General features: G+C 40.8%; 1 protein-coding gene and 1 long non-coding RNA gene across 3 annotated transcripts; both read left to right on the top strand.

The window, feature by feature from the left end:
- The first annotated feature begins 4,709 nt into the window (after window positions 1-4,709).
- On the top strand, window positions 4,710-20,189 carry LOC139938902 (retinol dehydrogenase 12-like). 2 transcript variants are annotated; one of them, XM_071934556.1, is made up of 4 exons: window positions 4,710-5,169; window positions 15,418-15,660; window positions 15,921-16,293; window positions 16,909-20,188. In XM_071934556.1, exons 1-4 carry the CDS (start codon window positions 5,028-5,030, stop codon window positions 17,099-17,101), a joined length of 951 nt encoding a protein of 316 aa, XP_071790657.1. In that variant the 5' UTR covers window positions 4,710-5,027; the 3' UTR covers window positions 17,102-20,188. The 2 variants fall into 2 exon arrangements, with proteins under 2 accessions (XP_071790657.1, XP_071790658.1); XM_071934557.1 differs by lacking the exon at window positions 4,710-5,169 and adding an exon at window positions 12,466-12,720 and having other exon boundaries at window positions 16,909-20,189.
- On the top strand, window positions 6,011-9,348 carry LOC139938522 (uncharacterized). Its single transcript, XR_011786162.1, has 3 exons — window positions 6,011-6,552; window positions 7,190-7,490; window positions 7,828-9,348. It is a non-coding gene; the product is annotated as an uncharacterized lncRNA (long non-coding RNA).
- Window positions 20,190-21,022: the final 833 nt, after the last annotated feature.

Below are 21,022 nucleotides of genomic sequence, written 5' to 3'. Positions count from 1 at the left end.
CGTGCAATTTCGAGGCGTGTTAACTTTGTGTGGATCTTTGTATTCTACTTTTACAACATCTTTCTCCCATATGCACTTTATAACAAACGGTTACAAACGCTTTTCAAAGACGAACTTAGCCTTGCTCAAGGCAGTCGCATTATTCGCTCCGAAAAGACGCCGCTGTAAACCCACCCGTAAACCCTGTGCGTGGTGCGTGCGATCACACCGCATGACCCACCCGTATACACACTGTCACATCGTACGACTACTGTGCACATAAGTCATCCGCACTCGTACCACTAACCGCATGCGGAGGCCGTCAGGCCGACAGCCTTGTCGGGTCTGTATTTTCTGGGTTTAATGTGTTGTATTGAAAAATTTCCACAAGTGGAAAAAAATGGGGGGGGGGGGCTCTCGGAAATGCTAGTATGCAGCCATGAATATGTATATCTTTCGTCAGACCTATCAGACAACACAGGATGTGAGGCAAATGAATTATTCATTTTGAGGTCCAATCACGCACTTCCCTTATCACGACCTTTGGACCCTATCATGCGTCCGTGGTGGTGGTGTGTGATGTAAACATGTCTCGTCTTTCGCGGGCATTATGGTAATGAGCTGACCGTGGGAACTCTTCGCTTATTATAGTAATGAGGTCAGTGGCTCATTAATTTTTTTTAATTTAAATCTAAATCTTCAATCCTGGTTCATACTTCCTGCGAATGTGAATTCGATACGAATTTTACGTGAATTTTACATCACAACTCCTGTTTTCGCTGCGATATTCGCACATCTCGATATTCGCACGTAACGCAATTTTCGCACGTAAACTTTTGATATCAACATTCGTATCGCATTCACATTCGCAGGAAGTATGAAGCAGGCTTTACTTGAAAAATAAAACAATCTAGGACCATTCGGGTAATTTATTTTGTAACAATGTTAGGTACGTTTTGCTCAGTTACCGAATAATATGTTGTCATTCATGTAGTTCTTGATTTTAACAAACTTCGTTTCAGAGACAGAAAAGATAGTTCAAATGTGAACTTAACAACCAGTAGAATTTTCGACAAAAAGATCTTTACCAGCCAATAGTAGCCTATATATAAAATAATTTTAAGATAAAGAGTTTATAAGCATTGTTCAATTATTGCTTTACGGGGTTCTCATCAAGATAAATTACATTATTTTAATCAATATTCAACGATAGACCAAAAGAATACTTAATATTGTATTGCAAGTTGCTTGTGATATTAGAGATAATAGGGAAAATAAGAAACTAGTTGAATTAGAAAGTATAAATGTTTACAGATCTCCTAATTACCTAGGTGTTCCTGTAACTACTTTTTTGTTATTAATTCTCAGTGCTGACCTAGCATTAAACATTTATTTAAATAGTTAAGACTCTGTAAAATGTGGATAATTGCATGAGAAATTCCTGCAGCTGAAAGAAGAAATCAAATAAATAAATTAATTCATGAAACAAGAAAATAATGTTGCAGTGTTTTTAATAAAAATGTTGTTAACAATTGACCAATCTTCACAGAATAAAAGCATGTGAGAATGGGCAAGTAGTGGTGGTCCTTTTAAGGCAATAGTGTTTCTTTAATAAAGGTATAAACCACGGCGCATATCTACTATTATTTTAGGAGGAATGGCATAATAAAATGCTTCAAAATATAATTGTAATGGGCTTAGCCATTGTACGGCAGACCTACTTTAAACGAATCCCTTTTAGACAAATGCACAACCATTTGAAAAGCCTGGCACCTCAATGTTTACCCAACACCGCATTAATCAGTGTGACGTTTGAAGTTGGGAACAAGACATGACTGCTATGTACGGAAACGCTAGGCAAATGCCTAGCGTTTCCTTGCACAGCAGCTGATTGGTTACACAGGTTACATACGACAGTGAGCATTGTCCATGTTTTGACGAATCACGTGTGGGCTCTCATTTTACAAGCGAGACATGGCGGACTTCTCGAGTCTGAACGGTCACGTTGACGAAGACGGATTCTTTTGGTGAACTTGACTGTTTTGAGTTACCTTGGAAATAACGAATACAGCGAAAGACTACATTAATAGTTTACCTAACATTCCATCTGTAAAATTCTTCTGCACGACTTCGTTAAATATTTAAAAAATGACGTTTTTGGAGACCCTTATTTCTGCACAAAGATGGTAACGTTTTTTGTCTCATATTTCTTATTTTTTGATATAAAAAAGTTTTAGTAGGTACAATAAAAGCCTTTTGCTCCGTTTTACGAGGGTTTTTGTCTGTTACAGTATATAATACTCCCGAATTGGATTTTTTAAAATGTGTCCTCCGAGCTCATTATATATTCATAGCCGCGACGGTCATGAATACGTAACAAATGAAATAAAAGGTTTTTCTGACCGGTGCGCACGGACTGGTCAGTGGCTTCAACACAGACCCTACAAGGCTGTCGGCCTGACGGCTGACGCATGCGGATAGTGTACGGGGGGCGTTTTTTTTCTTAAGACGAACGTGGGCAATTAACATAAAATGGGCGTGTTTTTGCCCCAAAAAACACTCTCGCGCATGCACGAGCTTTAGTGATGACCGCAAGGGACCTTTGGCCACTGGTGGTGGTATGTGGAATGAAAATAGTTGTGGTAAATAAATGGGGACCACACAACCTGCCTTTCTTCTACTATCGCTTCACACAATGGTGTACAGGTTGTGATGAACCAGTCTGGCTCCTATTTCTTCCTCCATGGTCCAACCATGGAGATATACCATCCATGGTCTATTTTCATAATTGCCCTCCCTCCCCCTCCCAACCATATCCAAACATATTTTATCGGGCAATCAAGACTTGGCAATGAAAGCAAGCGCGACGCATTTTATGGACAAAGGGTAGAGTTGTACAAATACGCAGTTTTACATGGTACATGCTACTAAATATACATGCTACTAAATATACATGTACATTGTACATGTGTACGTGTATGCGTGTATGTGTACATGTTTAATATGCGTGAGTGTATTTCCACAACTATTATTATGTCGAAGTACGCATGTGCATGGAAAAATATATAGTTAGGCCGTGTCCGAAACGACGACTTCAGCTACAGCTACGTCTAGATCAGCGCGTCTACCAGTGTTGAAGAATAGCAGACGCGCGCGATCTAGCCGTAGCTGTAGCCGAAGTCGCCGTTTCGGACACGGCCTTAACTACGCCCATTTATGTAAATTGCCCACGTTCGTCCTAGGAAAAAAATACGCGTACGGGGGCATCGTGTCGTGCGATGTTACGCACAGTGAATACGGGTGGGTTTTTATACAGCGGCGGTCTTTTTTCGGACTGAATAATTCGACTGCCTTGAGCAAGGCTAAGACAAACTCGACCGATCCAAGGCAACGTGTTCCTTTAAGGACGATCGTTACCAATAACTGTCTCGGTTGACTTGGCCATTGGTTAAGCACTAATCAGTGACCAAAACAGTTATTGGTTACAGCAGCCGCCAAAACCTCTGCACCCGTTGCCGGTGTCGCATGCAATTATGTCCTCTATGCAATACTATCCGGAGGACATTATTGCATATGCATATGCATATGCAATAATGTCCGCCGGACGCCGGTTTTGCATACGCAATCGTTTCCGCCTGGACGCTGCTGCATAATGCAACTGTGTCCGCCCGGACACATTTGAATATGCAGTTGTGTCCGCCCCGTGCAAAACCGTCCATGCAGTAAATTAAACGCTCTTGGTCGACGGAAAACGTTCGCCATTTTTTTCACAAGCTAAGTGCATGTCATGAATGACATGCACTTAAAACACTGGACGGTTTTTGCATAGCCCCGGACACGATTGCATATAGAAAAGTGTCCGGAACGGACAGTATTTTATGGCGGACACAATTGCATCTGACACCGGTTATCAAGGACTGAAGGAGGATATTTAAAAAGAGGGCGCTATCAGAAGTATAGTTTGTGGGTGCCCCACACTAAATGAACCACCATGAAACTAACCAACGCTAAATGCTAAATACTCAAAAATATTTAAAGTATCTCAGCCTCTTGAAAACCAATATATATTTTCAGACAATTATACTTCAGATTTCTTTTCAATGTTTGCAGGTCAGCCGTTTGGAATGCTCGCAAGTTACCCTAGCACCAACCCCATATAATGTGCTAGTTTCCATGAGGCATTCCTTCCATTCCCAAGCCAAATAGTACCAGGGAATTTTATAGCCTCAATTCATAAAAATCTCCTCAAAAGTTGAAGCGCAGTGATGTTGTATTTGCATGCATGACCTGGACGACTCCTGTTCCTGTAGAAACACCCAACTTGTCCATCACCGTGACACGAAATTACCTTGTCTGACCGGGTTGGGAGCGATAGGAAACTACGCACTGTGAAGCATCCGAATCGTCATGAATATCCATATAGGACACCTATATTAAATTTAGGAGCGTCGCGGCAATAATACAAGGGATATGACGCGCGACGCGTGTTTGATCAATCAATGACCAGGATGTAGGCCTATGTGTGTGGAATATCATTATGATCAAGCCACTCTGTGTCTGCACAGAAACAACTACATTATGCTAATTTTTTTATTGAACAAACCTATTATGCGCAAGATGTCATTGCAGTAAAGGGCGCCCTCGCTTAGCAAAAGGAGATTCTTTATTTTTTTGCGAAACGTGTGAGCGCCCTCTGTGCAAATCTGTGCGTTTTCGTGTTGTATCGCTAAGATGGTGGCTGTATGATGTCAATGAATGAATCTATTGGGAGTCGGAAATGAACTCAAACACACAACTGGTTGTAAACAAGACCATGCAGCACTGGGCACAGTTCCATGATGAATAGCTACGGCTACGTTATGCACGGATGGTTAAAAATGCAAATTCATAGAAGCGTACTATAGAAATACAAACGTGATATACTATAGGGAAGACGAGTTCCGGTTGCCGTGTGTGTGTGGGTCAAATCTTGCTCTATGGTCAATAATAACAGTACGGAAAAAACTTAACCTTACTACACGTTAGAGTACTAGGTCCTATACACAAACATGGACGCTAGTATACCGATAATGGCAAATGCCATCATGTTGGTGTTTAGCATCTTCTGTATATACACGCTGAGTTTGACGGGGGATCGTCGCTACTATACCAGCAGTGTAGACCTGCATGGCAAGACTGTTATTGTCACAGGTAATTATTGCATGAAGCGTTTATTGCTAATTAAGAGAACAATAACGTTTTTGGACTTGGACTCGTGATTGACCCATTTCGTGTGTTAATAGTGAACAGTGCATGCAGGAAGAATTGTTTTCCTACATGTAACCATGTGAACAACCTGTAGTGAGGATATTTTGTGTTATCGGTATGATACCTCCATATTGCTGATATTTTGCTGAGCTGCACTTGCGGAGCATGCAGGGCACACGGCTATTTATTTACATGGTTTGCACTCTGGTAACCCGTTTTTGCTTATTCACTTTTGCTACATTTTTATTGCTCCTTTCTTGTGGCTGCAATTATCACATTATAGTCATTTCAGGCTTCTTGTTATACAGGTGTTTGAATGAAGTTAATTTACAAAGCAACTGATCCGTGTTTCTGTTCATAAAAATAGGGTAGTGTCCTATATGCAAATTATACCATATTTGGTTCTCACTCCTTTACTGTGTCCATGATATATCAAAATGGTATTACAAATTTTCAAACGGCCTACCTTGGGCTATAAAAGCAAATTGTCTGACAATGTCTTTGCTGAGCAAAGCCACGAGGAGGGATACCTGAAATTACACCTCCAAGGTTTGACCAGAGAGCAATGTCCTTTCTCTATGGTTTGACCATGCATGGAGGGATACCTATATATTATATGGGCCATTAGACGCTAATCGGATACCGCATTATACGGCCCGAAACTGAAACATTTCAAACGAACATTTACTGACATGGATATTGTCCAACAGGGGAAGTTCCAGATCATTCCATCCGCAGTGTAATCGCACTGGGGCGCCGTAATAATTACCCACTACCGGTAGTGGCAAGCCCACACATAGTCTTGAAGTCAAGACGGTAATTGTTAAGCGCGGTGTGTAGTTACAGCGCGGTGTAGCTGCGGGGACGATACACACACCCTCGATCCCAGTATGTGTGTGTGAGTCAGTCGCAATTACCGTCTTGAATCACTTGTACCCAGCTTTGTACACATGCAATGGGACTTGCTACCAAAATTGGACGGAGCAGTTTGATTGGTTTAGAATCGCGAAAACATGAATATTCATAAAACATCTTGCAGAGTATGGCATCATGGAGTTTGGTCGCCGTGTGTACATTGTGTGTTTATGTACTCGGTCAATCCAAAAAGCGAACTTATACAGCATTTCTTCAGAGCATGGAGGTAGAAATAGAGTGACATGGAGCCCTGTGAAGGGTGAAGAAAGTATAAACTGGGGGTTTCCGTGGAGCTGAATGGAGGCTGATAGAAGTGATAGATAGAGGGTCAGACAGAGATGCTTTCGTAAATTTACCAGCTGGCATGACTGGTCACTGTGGTGTGGGTATGGGAAGTCGGCAATTTACCAGGTAGGTCTATTTTATCCATGTGTACTCACGAAGCTTTTAAAATTTAAGCCCAGATAGGTAATTAGATTTAGTATAGAATTAACCTAATTTCAAACTGACTTGCCCAATTAATTTAACAGTCAATATAATTTATAAATATATGACATACTAAAACTCTTTCAGCGGTTTGTTGTTGATTTGTAATTGTAGACCCTTTCTACTATTCTCTATGTATGTGGTAGACCCAGTCCCCAGTCAGCCTCTCCGGGCCGGGCAGAGGCTCTGTACGTTATTTTACCATTTTGACATTTGCATGTTCGGTTCGTATTCTCTAGACACAAACATGCAAATAAAATTAGAAAAATGAGGAGAGCCACAGCTACTGGGTCTCCTGAAGTTTGTGATAGGTCGATTAATGATTGAATCATAGAGAAAAGAACTTTATTGACCCTTAAATTTAAAGAAAAAATCATACAATAATAAGTAAACAATAGTGACCATAGTAATTAAAAGTGAGAGAACTAAGACACTACTAACTTTCCATTTGCACCCAGTATGTCTTGCATGAAAGGACAAATCATTGACATTGTAACCAAGTATGTACTTCATGCATTCATAATTTTCTAATTATTCACACTAATTTTCTACCCCACACTAGGCTCGACGAGGGACTTCTACAGAGGGCACGGCCATTGCAGTAGTCAGTTCTCCTCTCATTGCTTTGATGAAAGAAGTGAAAATGCTAAGACTTGAGAGAATGGAGTTAGAGCAGTACATTGGTGACATAAAGGAGGATGCAATTGAGAGAGTTCAAGTACAACAAAGAAAATGTTTGCTGGTCTCTTCTGGCCCAGAAACCCTCCTGGGGCCCTTTGGCAGAAGTCTACTGACAATACATCCTCCTCCTATGAATACCAGCCAAACCTTTTTGTTGACAAAGGTCATTGTGCAGCAAAATGGTAAGCAATTATAATTAAAGTATTTGGTTAGAAAATACACAATACATGAAAATTTAAGGTGAGAGCAATAGTGAATCCAATTATCGTCTTTCACCTAAGTCATTGTTTTCTGATAACTTCTTTGTGCAATTTGCAAGGCACAAATGTTGTTATGTACTGGAGGAACAGTAGATTATGGTCGCAAGTTTTTTTTTTTTATGCCATGAATGTACATGTCCAGTTTGTGTATGTGGTTACTCTTTGTCAACAGAAGTTTTAATTGGAAAGCTTTCTTCAAATGTAGGTAACCTTACAAGAAAATACATTTTGTTTCTTTTTATTTGTTTTACCAAAACAGGGGAATGATATCAGTTGAGGTTGAAGCTTATCGGAGCTGCTATAGTCATTTGGCTGAACTACGCTCCCTTGTGTCGCGCAGTGTTGTGGGGATGGCTCTGACAGAAACAGCTTCTCCTGATATGCGGAAGACCAATGAATCATCTCTTGGGATGTCTGATGTAGGAACTTTAACTGCAGTCTCCCCAGAGCAAACCAATATTAATTACTCTGTTGTAAACACTCATTGTGAGTATTAGTTGTACTAATACAAATTATTAGAATAAGGGAATAGGGTAGCGACGAGTTCTTAAACTGCCTTTTAAAACCTGCAGGGTCATGGCCGTGCAACATAGGCCCGAGCCGAAGGCAAGGGTCTTTATTGCAGGAGTTTGACCCTGCAAGAACTGCAGTTTAAAGGCCGAGTCACACTGCAGTGATAACAAAAACGATAACGATGACGATGCGGATAGAACGCGTTCTATTGGTTGAATTGCTCCACGTAGAATACGTGCACGCTCATTCAACCAATAGAATGTGTTATCTTTACTTCGATATTGTTATCGTTCTGCTTACTGCTTCAGTGGGACTGGGCCTTAATTAAGTCACTACTCATTTATCGCATTCATAAATGCCTTTTTTTGGTAAAAGGCGTAAAAAAGTAATAAACTCTCTAAAACTTAACTGTTTTTCGAGGTCCTCGAGCTCTGTACATGTGTTGCATTTTTATGACTGAGACATTTTTCGGATATATGCATTCGTGTGTGTTGTGTAGTAAACATTATCGTATTCATGGGCTATAATGGCGTGGCGAGATCCATCACCCCTGGGAACGAGGTTATGGGCTAGCCCGCACAAAAATATCCAAAAACAACCGGTTAAAACAGCCCAAGCTGGTCATTCAGCCGTTTAAACACCCCCATGTGACGTGCTCTCCACCAATAGAAATAGCAAAACTATCTGAGGTGGTTATGAATAAACTATTAGTAAACTATTAATCACTTGTGACTAAATGAGGAGTGTTAGCCTTTTCTCAGAGGACTTCAAATACATTTTTGTACACACAAAACTAGCTATAGTACAAACTTATTCTCCCACACCATGCTGCTGCAAAGCTTCAAACGCCCCTATTGAATATGATATGATAAAACTGTTTGATTGCTCCACTTCCAAAATTTACTTTGAGTTCCACCCTAGCTCTTTCAAATCAAAGTCAAAATTTTCATCAGGTGAAATACTTTCTGCAAAGTACTGAAAAGTTTTGTTTATTTTTTATTTTTGAGAGAAAGTATTTTATTTGACAGAAAGTATTTTATTTGTTGACAGTATATTTGTAATTTACTGAAGGTTTTTCCCTTATATTAATATAAATTGAAAAGTCTTTCATTTCTTATAAACACATTTGGCTTGTTACATTAAAAAAATGTATGTCCCGATTAACAAATAATATTTTGTATTGGTTGTCATTTTACATTTGAGTGGCACACCCTTTAAATGCTGAATTTCACCTAGCATGCCTAGGAAACTAAATGTCTTCAGCAAAAGTATGTATTTAGTTGGGTAATGTTAATAAAAAATAAATGTTTACTCTGCAGTTTATGGAGAAATGTGAGTTATTTATTTTCGATTACTTTCACTCTAGAATTGTTTTGTCAAAGTGTTTGTTATACATGAATGAATGTCTGCAAGATTAAGCAGGCTCAAAATATTGGAAAGGGAAGTCTGGAAAGGCACGTAGTGTTCGACCTGGCTTTGTGTTGAACATTGCCTGAATTTGGTCAATCGGTTGTGCTGCTTGTCCAACCTTTAAAACAAAAATCGTATGCTCAATTGCCCAGTCCATTTCAATATGTTTGAGCATATCCTAATGACAGGCAACTTTATTCTCATCATGATTAAGCCTGAAGAAAATACAGACAGTGAGTAAACAGCAGAGCTTCTGTCACCAGGGGATGGGAGCTTGCACAATCTTGCGGTAAACGGGAATCAAAGTTGTGGGTCGCGAATATATGTGACTATCGAAAACATATGACCCGACGTTATGCTTTCAACCGCAAATGAAGATTGATTCGATTTGTCAACATTGAAGTAGATTCTGCAGCTAAGTAAAAGTGAGTTTCAAACTAGACAAACTCGCCACATTTTGCGAGTACTGGTGGCCATTTCACCAATATTACAACCACGCAATATTGCGATTTGTACCCATGCAACACGTGAGTTACGCAGATACGTACGTGCAGCCGGGTTGTAAACATAGACGTGGTATGATCCGTTGTTTTGTTTTATAAATTCTACATTGGCAAGCTTATTATTCTGCCATGAAAGTGGTATTGTAAGCTAGTGTAATTGTATATTCTTCCTTTATGATAATCCTTGCTATTTTCACCGGCTCATTATTTGAGAACAATGATTTATGATTGCCAATACAAAACGAGACCGACGAGGGACTGTGAACGAGTTTATTTTCCGGAGTAATCTGCAAACAACGGCAAATCACATGGAGCAAAAGGAGCTAACAGGGCGCACACTTCATTCTTTGATAGGGGGGATTTATTATTGAGAGTAACATTTTATGAAAATGCATTGGTCAAATTTATATTAAAAGAAGTCACAAAATTGTTTTGATGATTAAAATAAATACTATGTTTTCCAAATCGATGTTAGCAAATAGAATGTTATTAATAAAATTACAAAACAAAACTTACAGAAAAGATACATTCCTATGTTGATAATGAATTCTTCCAATTTTGCCAGACAAGCTACCATTGGCCCTCTCTATGGTATCTTTTGCATATGCATTGTATTATTTACAATAAATGAATACTCGGCTAGGAACAAGCGACTCAAGTCGTTAGAGCTGCCTCGCGCTACCTACGACTGTTGCATGTGTAACATCGCACTGTGACTGTTGCATGAAAGGCAGACAAATAGGCAGCGCCTAACGACTTGTCATCAAGTCTAGCCCACACAAGGCCATTCATTGTAAACATTTTCTTTGGGGCCTATAAAAGTCCGTTGAACCCTGGAAGGGGGGGGGGGGGGCTTTGTCTACTAACTCGATTGATCTATATATATATATTGGCTGCCTTTTTACTGAAAGTTTATTTTACGGTTGAATAAAGAGGGCACTTGTTTGTGTATATACCCTCCCTGTTTGTACAGCAATTCAGCAAGCACTAGGTCATTGCAGCAATTCGTGGGTCTTTTTAAAACTCGCTCCGTAGCCTTTTTCTATTCTTTACATAAAATTTAACGCAAAATGTTAAAGGAACACGTTGCCTTGGATCGGTCGAGTTGGTCTTTGAAAATGGTTTTGTAACAGTTTGTTGTAAAATGTATATGGTTAGAAAGATATTGTAAAAGTAGAATACAACGATCTACACAAATATGCCTCGAAATTGCGTGGTTTTCTTTTTACCCTGTCGACTAACACGGTCGGCCATTTATGGATGGCCGACCGTGATAGTTCGCGACATAAAAGGAAAACCGTGCAGTTTCGAGTGATACCTGTGTGGATCATTATATTCTACTTTTAAAACATCTTTCTAACCATATGCATTTCATAACAAACGGATTCAAACGCTTTTAAAGACCAACTCGTCCAATCCAAGGCAACGTGTTCCTTTAAGCAATAACATTGTCCTCTGATAATAATTGATAGTGTATTTCAAATTGCAATACATAAACACTGGATAAGATGACGTGCCATTTCCTGGTGTTTCTGACAGTGGCTGGCTGGTTGCTGAATGTACCACAGCACACTGTACACCCTTAACATAGCAGTTTATAATTTATGTTGAATATTTTAAGCAGTGTGTTTTTTTGGCACGAATTGCGTTCCGCGCTCTTCATCAATTGTTCCTTTACATGATCAGAAAACTGAGAGCATAACTTGCCTCATAATTTCCTTCCTCCATGGTCAGATCATCATGGAGCCTATTTGGAGGATCAGACCATGAGGTATTTGTTTCCTCAAAGAGTGGTTAGATCGAGAAGTCCGGCGTGTTACGTCATTGGGGGTTTTCCCTGAACTGATGGGTTTGAGTTTATGATTTCGTTGAGGTATTACAACAAAGTGTGTTTTCACAACGTCCTTTTTTATATCTGTTTGTAAAATCCTAAAATGTAATAGGTTATGGTTTTGGAGGAAGGATCTAAGCATGGGGGTATGTTTCTTCCTTAGGGCCTAGTTCAATGGTTCAAGCATGGTCCAAGGAGGGCAACTGCTCTGTATCAGCATTGAGGTAGACACCCCTATGTGTTTCGAAAAAGCCCTCTTACACTAGGGTTTTAAGGTTAGGATTTAGGGTTAGGATTCGCAAGTAGGACATAGGGATGTCGGAATATAGGGGTGTCGGATATAGGTGTTTAACCGTAACAGGGTGGTGGTCAACTGTCGTTGCTCTTCGAAGGAACAAGACACTGTTTGAACGCATAGCTCAGTCTATGGTTTGAAGTGGTGGCCGGATATCCACGACAGAATAAACAAGCAGTCTAATTAGCATAGCAAAAAACACAATTACGTCACAGTAGAGCAACGGCTATCATCACTGCATCAATTCAAGAGGGTTACACAATCGACGATGTTATTGCATGACGTGTACTGGTGGGGTAGGGGTAGGTATGTTGAGAAATCAAACAACTGATGCTTGGGCTAATCTTGTTCTACGGACTGGATGATACAGCAACAGGAGAACTGGGGGACGGTGGGAGTGTGTTTATATTAATATACTGTTAATCATAGCTCGATGATTCTACTACACCAACATTTAAACTAAAATTATGGCAAGTGTTGGTGTAAATATAACCGTATGCCTCTTGATACTGTATGGTTTTCGGTGTTGGAGCCTGGTATGGAATTCTCGCTGGTACACGAGCGATGAGGACCTTCATGGGAAGACGGTACTCATCACAGGTAAATATTAAGATGACCGCCACGTCGTAAGACGTTTGTTGTTTTGTGCTCTTTTCTCTGTCCATGGCATAGTATTTTTACACTCGGGCTGCTTCGTCACTGTGTATGGATTATACGAATTCCAGCGGCACGGTGAATTGACCGAGAAGTCATTTCACCCCTTTTTACAAAAGAATGAGGTCCAAGGACGTGGAGTTTTTTCGCCTTATTTTTGGCGCCAACGGACCAGTCATTGTGTGGCTGTCGGTGGCGCCCTCTGGTATATTGGCGCCGTTGCATTTTTTTCGTTATTGAACTGGGCAAGGGGAAGATTAGGGCACCAAGGCATTTTTTCTCCTTGGTAAATGGGGCACCCTGTGAGGAAATTGTAAAATTCCTACTTTTGAGCATTTCAAGAGCACCAAGACAATGAGCAATGGGCAAAGGAGGCACTCGCCTTCGTTGCCCCCGTGAAGTATCATTCCTGCATGTGGCACGGTGAGCCGTTTGGAAAGTAGCCTTGCTCAAGGCAGTCGAATTATTCGCTCCGAAAAGACGCAGCTGTAAACCCACCCGCCGTATACCCTGTGCATGGTGTGTGCGATCACACCGAATGACCAACCCGTATACACACTGTCACATCGCACGAATACTGTTCACACAAGTCATCGCACTCGTACACCACTATCCGCATGCGGAGGCCGTCAGGCCGACAGCCTTGTAGGATCTGTGTTGAAGCCACTGACCTCATTACTATAATAAGCGAAGAGTTCCCACGGTCAGCTCGTTACCATAATGCCCGCGAAAGACGAGACATGTTTACCTCACACACCACCACCACGGACGCATGATAGGGTCCAAAGGTCGTGATAAGGGAAGTGCGTGATTGGACGTCAAAATGAATAATTTATTTGCCTCACATCCTGTGTTGTCTGATAGGTCTGACGAACGATATACATATTCATGAGCTGCATACTAGCATATCCTAGAGCCCCCCCAATTTTGTCCACTATTGGAATTTTTTCAATACAACACATTAAAACGGGAAGATACACACCCGACAAGGCTGTCGGCCTGACGGCCTCCGCATGCGGTTAGTGGTGTACGAGTGCGATGACTTGTGTGAACAGTATTCGTGCGATGTGACAGTGTGTATACGGGTTGGTCATTCGGTGTGATCGCACACACCATGCACAGGGTATACGGCGGGTGGGTTTACAGCTGCGTCTTTTCGGAGCGAATAATGCGACTGCCTTGAGCAAGGCTATTTGGAAAGTGGTTTCTACAATCCCGGCAAAAATGCTTGGGCCACCCTTTCCTAACGTTGTTTACAACAATTCCCTGTGCACTTCCCATTCACATTCAAAACATTTGCCCCCCGCCCCCGCCCCCCCCCCGCTCAATGTTGACTGTAACTGTAATTTAGAACACAATCGGCAATTTGAACCAACATTGAAAGGGGGCAGGGGGGCCCATCGAGGAAAGGGGACAGGGGGGCCCAACGAGATATGGCCGGGATTGTAGGTTCGAAGTTCAGACACTTATTGTTCGTTCGTGAAGAAATCCCGGTGTGTCTCTTGAGTGCTTGCTCTGTGGTTGTACAAACGAGCCAGTCTTTGAATATGCTGTGTTTTGCATAAATTATGCCACTGTCTTCTGGTAGGGTTGTCTGGATCTGAAAAGAGCCTATATGTGGTCTTCGCGTTTGGAACAGCGTCACAGAGCAAACACTCCTCCCAAAAGAGATTTCACCTGGGCCCAATTTCATAGAGCTGCTAAGCACAACACTTTTCTAAGCATGAAATTTCTTCCTTGATAAACCAGGATTACCAAACAAATTTCCGTGTGCTTTTCAGGATAACCAAACAACAGTTGAATACCAGTAACAAGCAATATGCAACACATAGAAATTCGAGTTGGTAGTCCTGTTTTTATCAAGGAAGAAATTTTATGTTTGTTAAGCAAATTTTTGTGCTTAGCAGCTCTATGAAATTGGGCCATGGTTGATACCCTATAGTAACAGTTCTTATTTTTCTTTCCATATTATACACCATGCAAAGTTTCAAACGTCACTAGTGATGGCTTTGTTTAATCTGCTCTATGGAGAAACGCTTTCAAACGAAAATGACAACATAATTTGATGTTTTATTTAGACACTGCTCTAGAATTGCAAGGGTCGTGGGTTCGAATCCCACCCGAGTAACATGCCTGTGATATTTTGTCACAGGACTCGGGAAAGTACTGAGTATACAGTGCTAACACACATCTTTGTATGGGTAAAAAACAAAATTAATATTCTTTATCCCCGATGCAAATTTAACACCTATTATGTTTTATTTAGTTAGAGATGTGAGACAAAAATTTATGAGTAGCCTATACAGCCATGTGCTTTCGGTTGATGTACGAACTAATTCCCAAGAATTGTAATTTAATAAATGTTGAAGAGTTGTGATAAAAAAGAATCTTTCAAATTTTGTATGATGTTTGTTCCTTTTGTACTTTTGTTATTGTCTGGATCGCCTTTTAAAAGATGTTGATTATTTTCGCTGTGTGGTTATCCACAGGCTTGTTCTCAGATGTTTAGTTCTTTAAATGTATTGTGTGTGTGCTCCTGCCTGGAAATAAATATATTGTACACTAATTAGAAAACACGAATTTTCGACCAGTCTTCTGTAACCTTTCTTTTACTAAGTGATATTTGAATTTTTCGTTCAAAAGGTGGAGACACGGGTATCGGTCGGGAGACAACTTTGGATTTGGCCCAGCGAGGAGCTCGAGTCATCCTCGCCTGTCGCAATCTACAGAAGGCCGAAGACGTAGCGAAGGACATCACGAGTAGTACGGGTAACTCGGAGGTTGTGGTCCGTCATCTCGATCTGTCCAGCCTGCAGTCGGTCAGAGAGTTCGCCCAGGAGATAAACGAGCAGGAGAAAAGGCTAGACATACTTATAAACAATGAAGGTAGATATATCTGTCACAATGTTGGCCGCCATCTTTGATGAAACAATCACACGTGTAAGACTCTCATTGGCTGAGAGTTGTGCTCAGTGCGTACACGCGTGCACTTTTCCATAAGTTGTTTTTCATCAAAGATGCTGGTCAATGACGTCATGTGCAATCCATCAATGACGTCATGTGCAATCAAGCTTTACTCAAAATAAACTTGGTATTGATAGATCAGTAATGATATCATCTCCATTTCGTATCAACCTATAATATAGCTCTCGTACCACCAACGGAAGGCTCCGCAACTGTCGACAACTTCGATCTCGCTTTCGGCACTAACCACTTCGGTCACTTCCTCCTCACCAACCTTCTCCTTGATCTACTGAAGAAGAGCGCCCCCAGTCGGGTGGTCATCGTTTCCTCGTACATCCACAGAGTTGCTCATGGGATCAACATGACTCGAGGTGACCCTGATGGTGGCAAAGATACCATACTATACCCGTACCTTAAGGGGTATTCTAAGAGCAAACTGGCTAACATTCTCTTCAGTAGCGAGCTGGCGAGGCGGCTGGAGTCCACCGGGGTCGTTGCGGTCTCGCTGCACCCGGGAGTTGTTTACTCGCCCGGGCTTCTGTATCTCCCACAGAGGTAGGCACTCGTTTGTTTCTTGTCGTTTTATAAAGGCACCGGGTGGATTTCACAAAGGTAGTCCTAACTTAGGACTAGTCCTAGGCAATGCTAAGAGATAGGACTGGTCCTAAGTTAGGATGAGTTACTGGTCCTAACTTAGGACCAGTCCTATCTCTTAGCATCTCTTTGCCTAAGTTAGGACTACCTTTGTGAAATCCACCCCATTGGTAATTTCTCAAAAACATGTTTGGCATGAAAACGTACTTGGCATGAGCAACGGAGAGCTGTTCATTATTTAACACATTGTGAGAACTGGCTCCATCTGAAGTAAATGTAGTTTTTTGAGAAAGAGGTAATTTCGCACTCAAGTAGAAAGACTTCAGCTGAAGCCTTTTATTATGCATCCGCAAGCACACAGAGTAATGTGCAACAAGGGTGTTTTTTCTTTCATTATTCTCTTGCAACTTTGATGACCATTGAGCCCAAATTTTGACATGCTATTTTATGCATAGGCCAAAAGTTTGGATACACCAAGTGAGCAAAAAAATCACATGCCTCCCGTAGGTCCTACCTCCTATTATTACTTCATCGATGCAATAACTTCCACCCCTCTTTCACGTTCCCCCTACCCAGGTTGATCTTCTTGGACGACAAAGCAGCAGCCCAGACAACCCTACACTGTGCCTTAGACGAGTCGGTCGTGAACCTTTCCGGTAGCTACTTCGATAACTCGGAGGTGGTAGAGCCGTCGCTTAGAGCGCAGGACCCTGAGCTTGCTAAAGCACTCTGGGATGCGAGCTGTGAGGCCACCAAGTTGAATTGCTGACGTGGTGATTACAAAACGCAATTAAATTAATAATAGGCTTCTTTCAATAGACCCATTGAATGACGTCAGTAGTTCAAAACAGCGCCCTCACTGATATCAGTAAATACCTTTACTGCTAGACTGGTCCCCTGTAATAAGGACAGGTACTGATTGATGTATACCACTGATCTCTATTATTATATTATGGTATACATTATGTCAGATTTAACTGAAAATTTCAGAAACTTGCTGGAAAGCCATGTGAAATGATTCGAGGTCAGAGGTGATTATGGACGATGGGATCGACGGCAGCTCACTGGCGTAGCTCACACACGAGCCTCGAAGTATGACGTCAGATGTTCAGGCTAACCTAGCACTGGCTGAGAGTTGTGTGTGATGTTTAGACGAGCGCAAGTTTCCTCTGTTTGACCTCAGCTGGTATTGGCGGACAACGCTAGGGGTCTATTGAACTAATGTAGCCATTACATTTTTTGTTATTCTCATACAACGAAAGTATAATGAAAATGTATATGACCTACTTTCTTCCCTGTGAGAATGTTTTTATAACCTACGAAATGTTTCGACTATCGCAAGGTTCACAATAAGGGTTCGGGTTCGTGCGAGGCTTAGAACTATAAATTAAAATGTGCTTTCCTAAAGCCTAACTGAATGTAAATGGCCGATTTTCTTCTCTGTTAGGATTTTTTTTTACCTCCGGAATGTTACGATTAGTATCGCAATGGTCACTTAGTGTTCGGATTCGTGCGAGGCTTGGAACTGTCTAAGCATTAAATTACAATGTGCTTTCTTATAACAAAATATAAATGGCCGATTTTCTTCTATGTTAGAATTGTTTACCTCCGAAATGTTTCGATCGGTGTCGTAAGGGTCTGAGGGAAGGATTTCACAAAGAGTTCAGACTAGTCTGATCTCGTGTTAGGTCGAGTCACTCGTCCTAACTTGGGACTAGCCTTAAGTTTTTAATACCTCCTAAAGGACTAAACCTAAGTTAGGACTATACAAATCATCAACAGGTTCGTGCGAGGTTTAAAACTGTCTCAACATTATGTGCATTCTAAAATATAAAATAATAAATGGAGAGTCTGAGTTGTAGAACGAATGTCCTGCGCTCGTTGCGGAGGCTGCCGGTTTCTCACGCAGGGCCTCTTATATTGAGCAGTTGATGCTGACCCGAGGCAAGTTTTTTTTATGAACAAAGTTTGAATGTAAGTCTTTCATTCATTCATTCATTCATTCATTCATTTATTCATTTGTTTGTTCAGAGTTCCTATGAGCGGTGTACCTGTCAAATGGTCCATGGTTCATTTGACGTAGTAATTTGGTTGGTAACCTTATTCTGGTATTAGCTTACTTTTGGTTGTGCTTAGCTGCTTTGGGGCCTTTCATGCGACGCCCATGACGTCACGCAGTGGCAGGCACCTTGTTTGAGTTCTTCCTCCATGGTTTGAGGAACCCGTTGCAAGAATGGCAACTATTCTGAAGGTCGATAAGAAGGAAACTTTTCTAATTGCAACGTCACAGCCCTAGTTTTGCCAACCGAGGTTTCAACTATGAAAAGCCATAACTGCAAATCAAAAACAGGTAGCCATTACAGTTTGTAAAAATGTTACACAATAAGCAATAGTGATGAATTTGTTGGAAACAAAGCAACAAATCATAGATGTACAGCTTTTATTTTTTATTTTGAAGTTTGTAGACGTGTTTGATTCTGTAATATTTATGTTAAAACGATTCGATTCATCAGGCCGGCCATGCCAACCAGGGCGGTTTGTTTATCAACAATATTGACTGATCTAGGGGGTGCTTTAGTCTTTGTCTTTGACCATTGTTTTCCCATTGTAACCGGGTAGATCTTTTAGGCTGTGTCATTATATGAATGTATAGGTGTAATACTAATAGCGGTTTGGTTTTCATATGTATCAACGATCTGTAAGTTATGTATATAAATTGTAATGCACAAAAATGCAAAAACTCAACTTGTCAATATATACAGTTTTGTAATCAACTGTTTGAAATTTATCTTGACTTTATAACTGCACCATGACATTGTGAGAGTCCTGTGGTGGATTTCACAAAGATATTATACACTTTCGGCTCAGAAAAAAAACCTCACAGATTTACAAATAACTTACAGGGTTTACAGAAGGTAACGGTGAAAGACTTCTCTTGGAATATTATTCCATGAAATGCTTTACTTTTCAAGAAAACATTAAAACAATGATCAATTCTCGTTGTCGAGAATTACGGATTTATTTTAAACACATGTCATGACACGGCGAAACGTGCGGAAACAAGGGTGAGTTTTCCCCGTTATTTTCTCCCGACTCCGATGACCGATTTAGCCTAAATTTTCACAGGTTTGTTATTTTTTATATCAGTTACACGAAGTGTTGGCCTTTGGACAATACTGTTTACCGAAAGTGTCCAATGGCTTTAAGTTGTTTAATAACTACTAAAGAGTCCTATAGGACTATAGTCCTAAAATTATCTTTTATGAAATCAACCTCTCTTCATAAAATCGTTTACTTCGTATGAAAACAGGACGAAGGGAGAGTTTCACTTGTGCCTCGGATTTATTTTGAAGTCTGGCACCATTGTTTATTTTTGTCTCCATGTGCCAATGAGCTGAACAGGAATTAGTTGCAATGGAAATATTCCGATATGAAGCTCTTTGGGTGTTATTGTTAATTCAATAATTATGTAAAGGAGAATGGACGAGAAAGTATAGATTCGTGAATAGAATAAACGAGCCGATTGGTTAGGAGAATGGACGCGAAAGTGTAGATTCGTGGATAGAATAAACGAGCCGATTGGCTAGGAGAATGGACGAGAAAGTGTAGATTCGCGAATAAAATGCACGAGCCGAAGGGTTAAGTAGAATGGACGAGAAAGTGTAGATTCGTTAATAGAATGCACCAGCAGAAGGCGAGTACATTTTAGTCACGAATCTAATCTTTAGAGTCTATTCTCTGACTTAAACTATATATTTCCCCTAATCTTTGTACTTTGTTAAACGACGGTTGGTCTAGCCTTGATCAAGGCGCTACAGCCAGCCGCGATCTGCAAAATCCCAGTCCCCATCACTGAATTCCGCCAGCGCACCCCCATACACAACACAGTGCATATGATACGTGTACAGCGTATGTACACATACGTACTGTACACCATATGGTACACTTACGGTACATGGGAACTTCCTAAGTAGCGCCTTGATGGTTTTGTAACTGCCAAAATTTAGGGCGGAGCTCATTATGCTAATATATACTAACAACCCGTTCTCATTGGTTGTTGGGTGAGCTATAAACTCTCGCTGCGATGTCAATCACAACGTTCTGCAAGCACTCGCACACATGTGCTCGTGGCTGTAGTTGCAATGGCGGCAGGCGAGGGAGAAATTCCTACTACTAGTAAAACAAAACTGTAAGTCGCTGGAAATCAGTGGTGTATAATTTGCAACACAACTAAAGAAACTTTCAACAAAATATAACAACCGCGGTTAATGCAACAATCATGGGTTGAGAAATAGAAGGAAGAAAATTAGACCATGTGAAATGTGTTTGAGAAAGGTTAAAAAAGTATCCAGGTGTCATGGGTTTCCGGCAAGATGGCTACTTGGTAAGAATTCGTAGGTGCTGGGCATATGACAGTACAACACACCCCATCCCCTTGAAGCACAAACACAGACCAGATAGATAAGAAACCCAGCTGTTTATTTTGTCTTAATGTAGACATATATTATTTACTACGTTTCTCGCGGTAAATCAAAGTTGGGGATCGAAAATATGTGTTGTCGAAAACATACTAAACGATAAAAGATGGCGTGTAGCTGAACAACAACTACAAGTAAAGTTCAATTTCATAAACTAACTCTTGCCATACTACTAGTACTACACTACAACGTTACACTTATAGTACAGCAGC

Source organism: Asterias amurensis, chromosome 6 (assembly GCF_032118995.1).
Source record: "Asterias amurensis chromosome 6, ASM3211899v1".
Classification (NCBI taxonomy): Eukaryota; Metazoa; Echinodermata; class Asteroidea; order Forcipulatida; family Asteriidae; genus Asterias; species Asterias amurensis.
The sequence above is the reverse complement of the archived record's forward strand: the minus strand, read 5'-3'. Positions and strand labels throughout refer to the sequence as shown.

Bases quoted from the DNA above. Each gene is read 5' to 3' on its own strand.
- LOC139938902 (XM_071934556.1), top strand. From the start codon at position 5,028: ATGGACGCTAGTATACCGATAATGGCAAATGCCATCATGTTGGTGTTT. The intron at 5,170-15,417 runs GTAATTATTGCA...TTCGTTCAAAAG, and splicing joins CAAGACTGTTATTGTCACAG to GTGGAGACACGGGTATCGGT. The intron at 16,294-16,908 runs GTAGGCACTCGT...CCCCCTACCCAG, and splicing joins CTTCTGTATCTCCCACAGAG to GTTGATCTTCTTGGACGACA.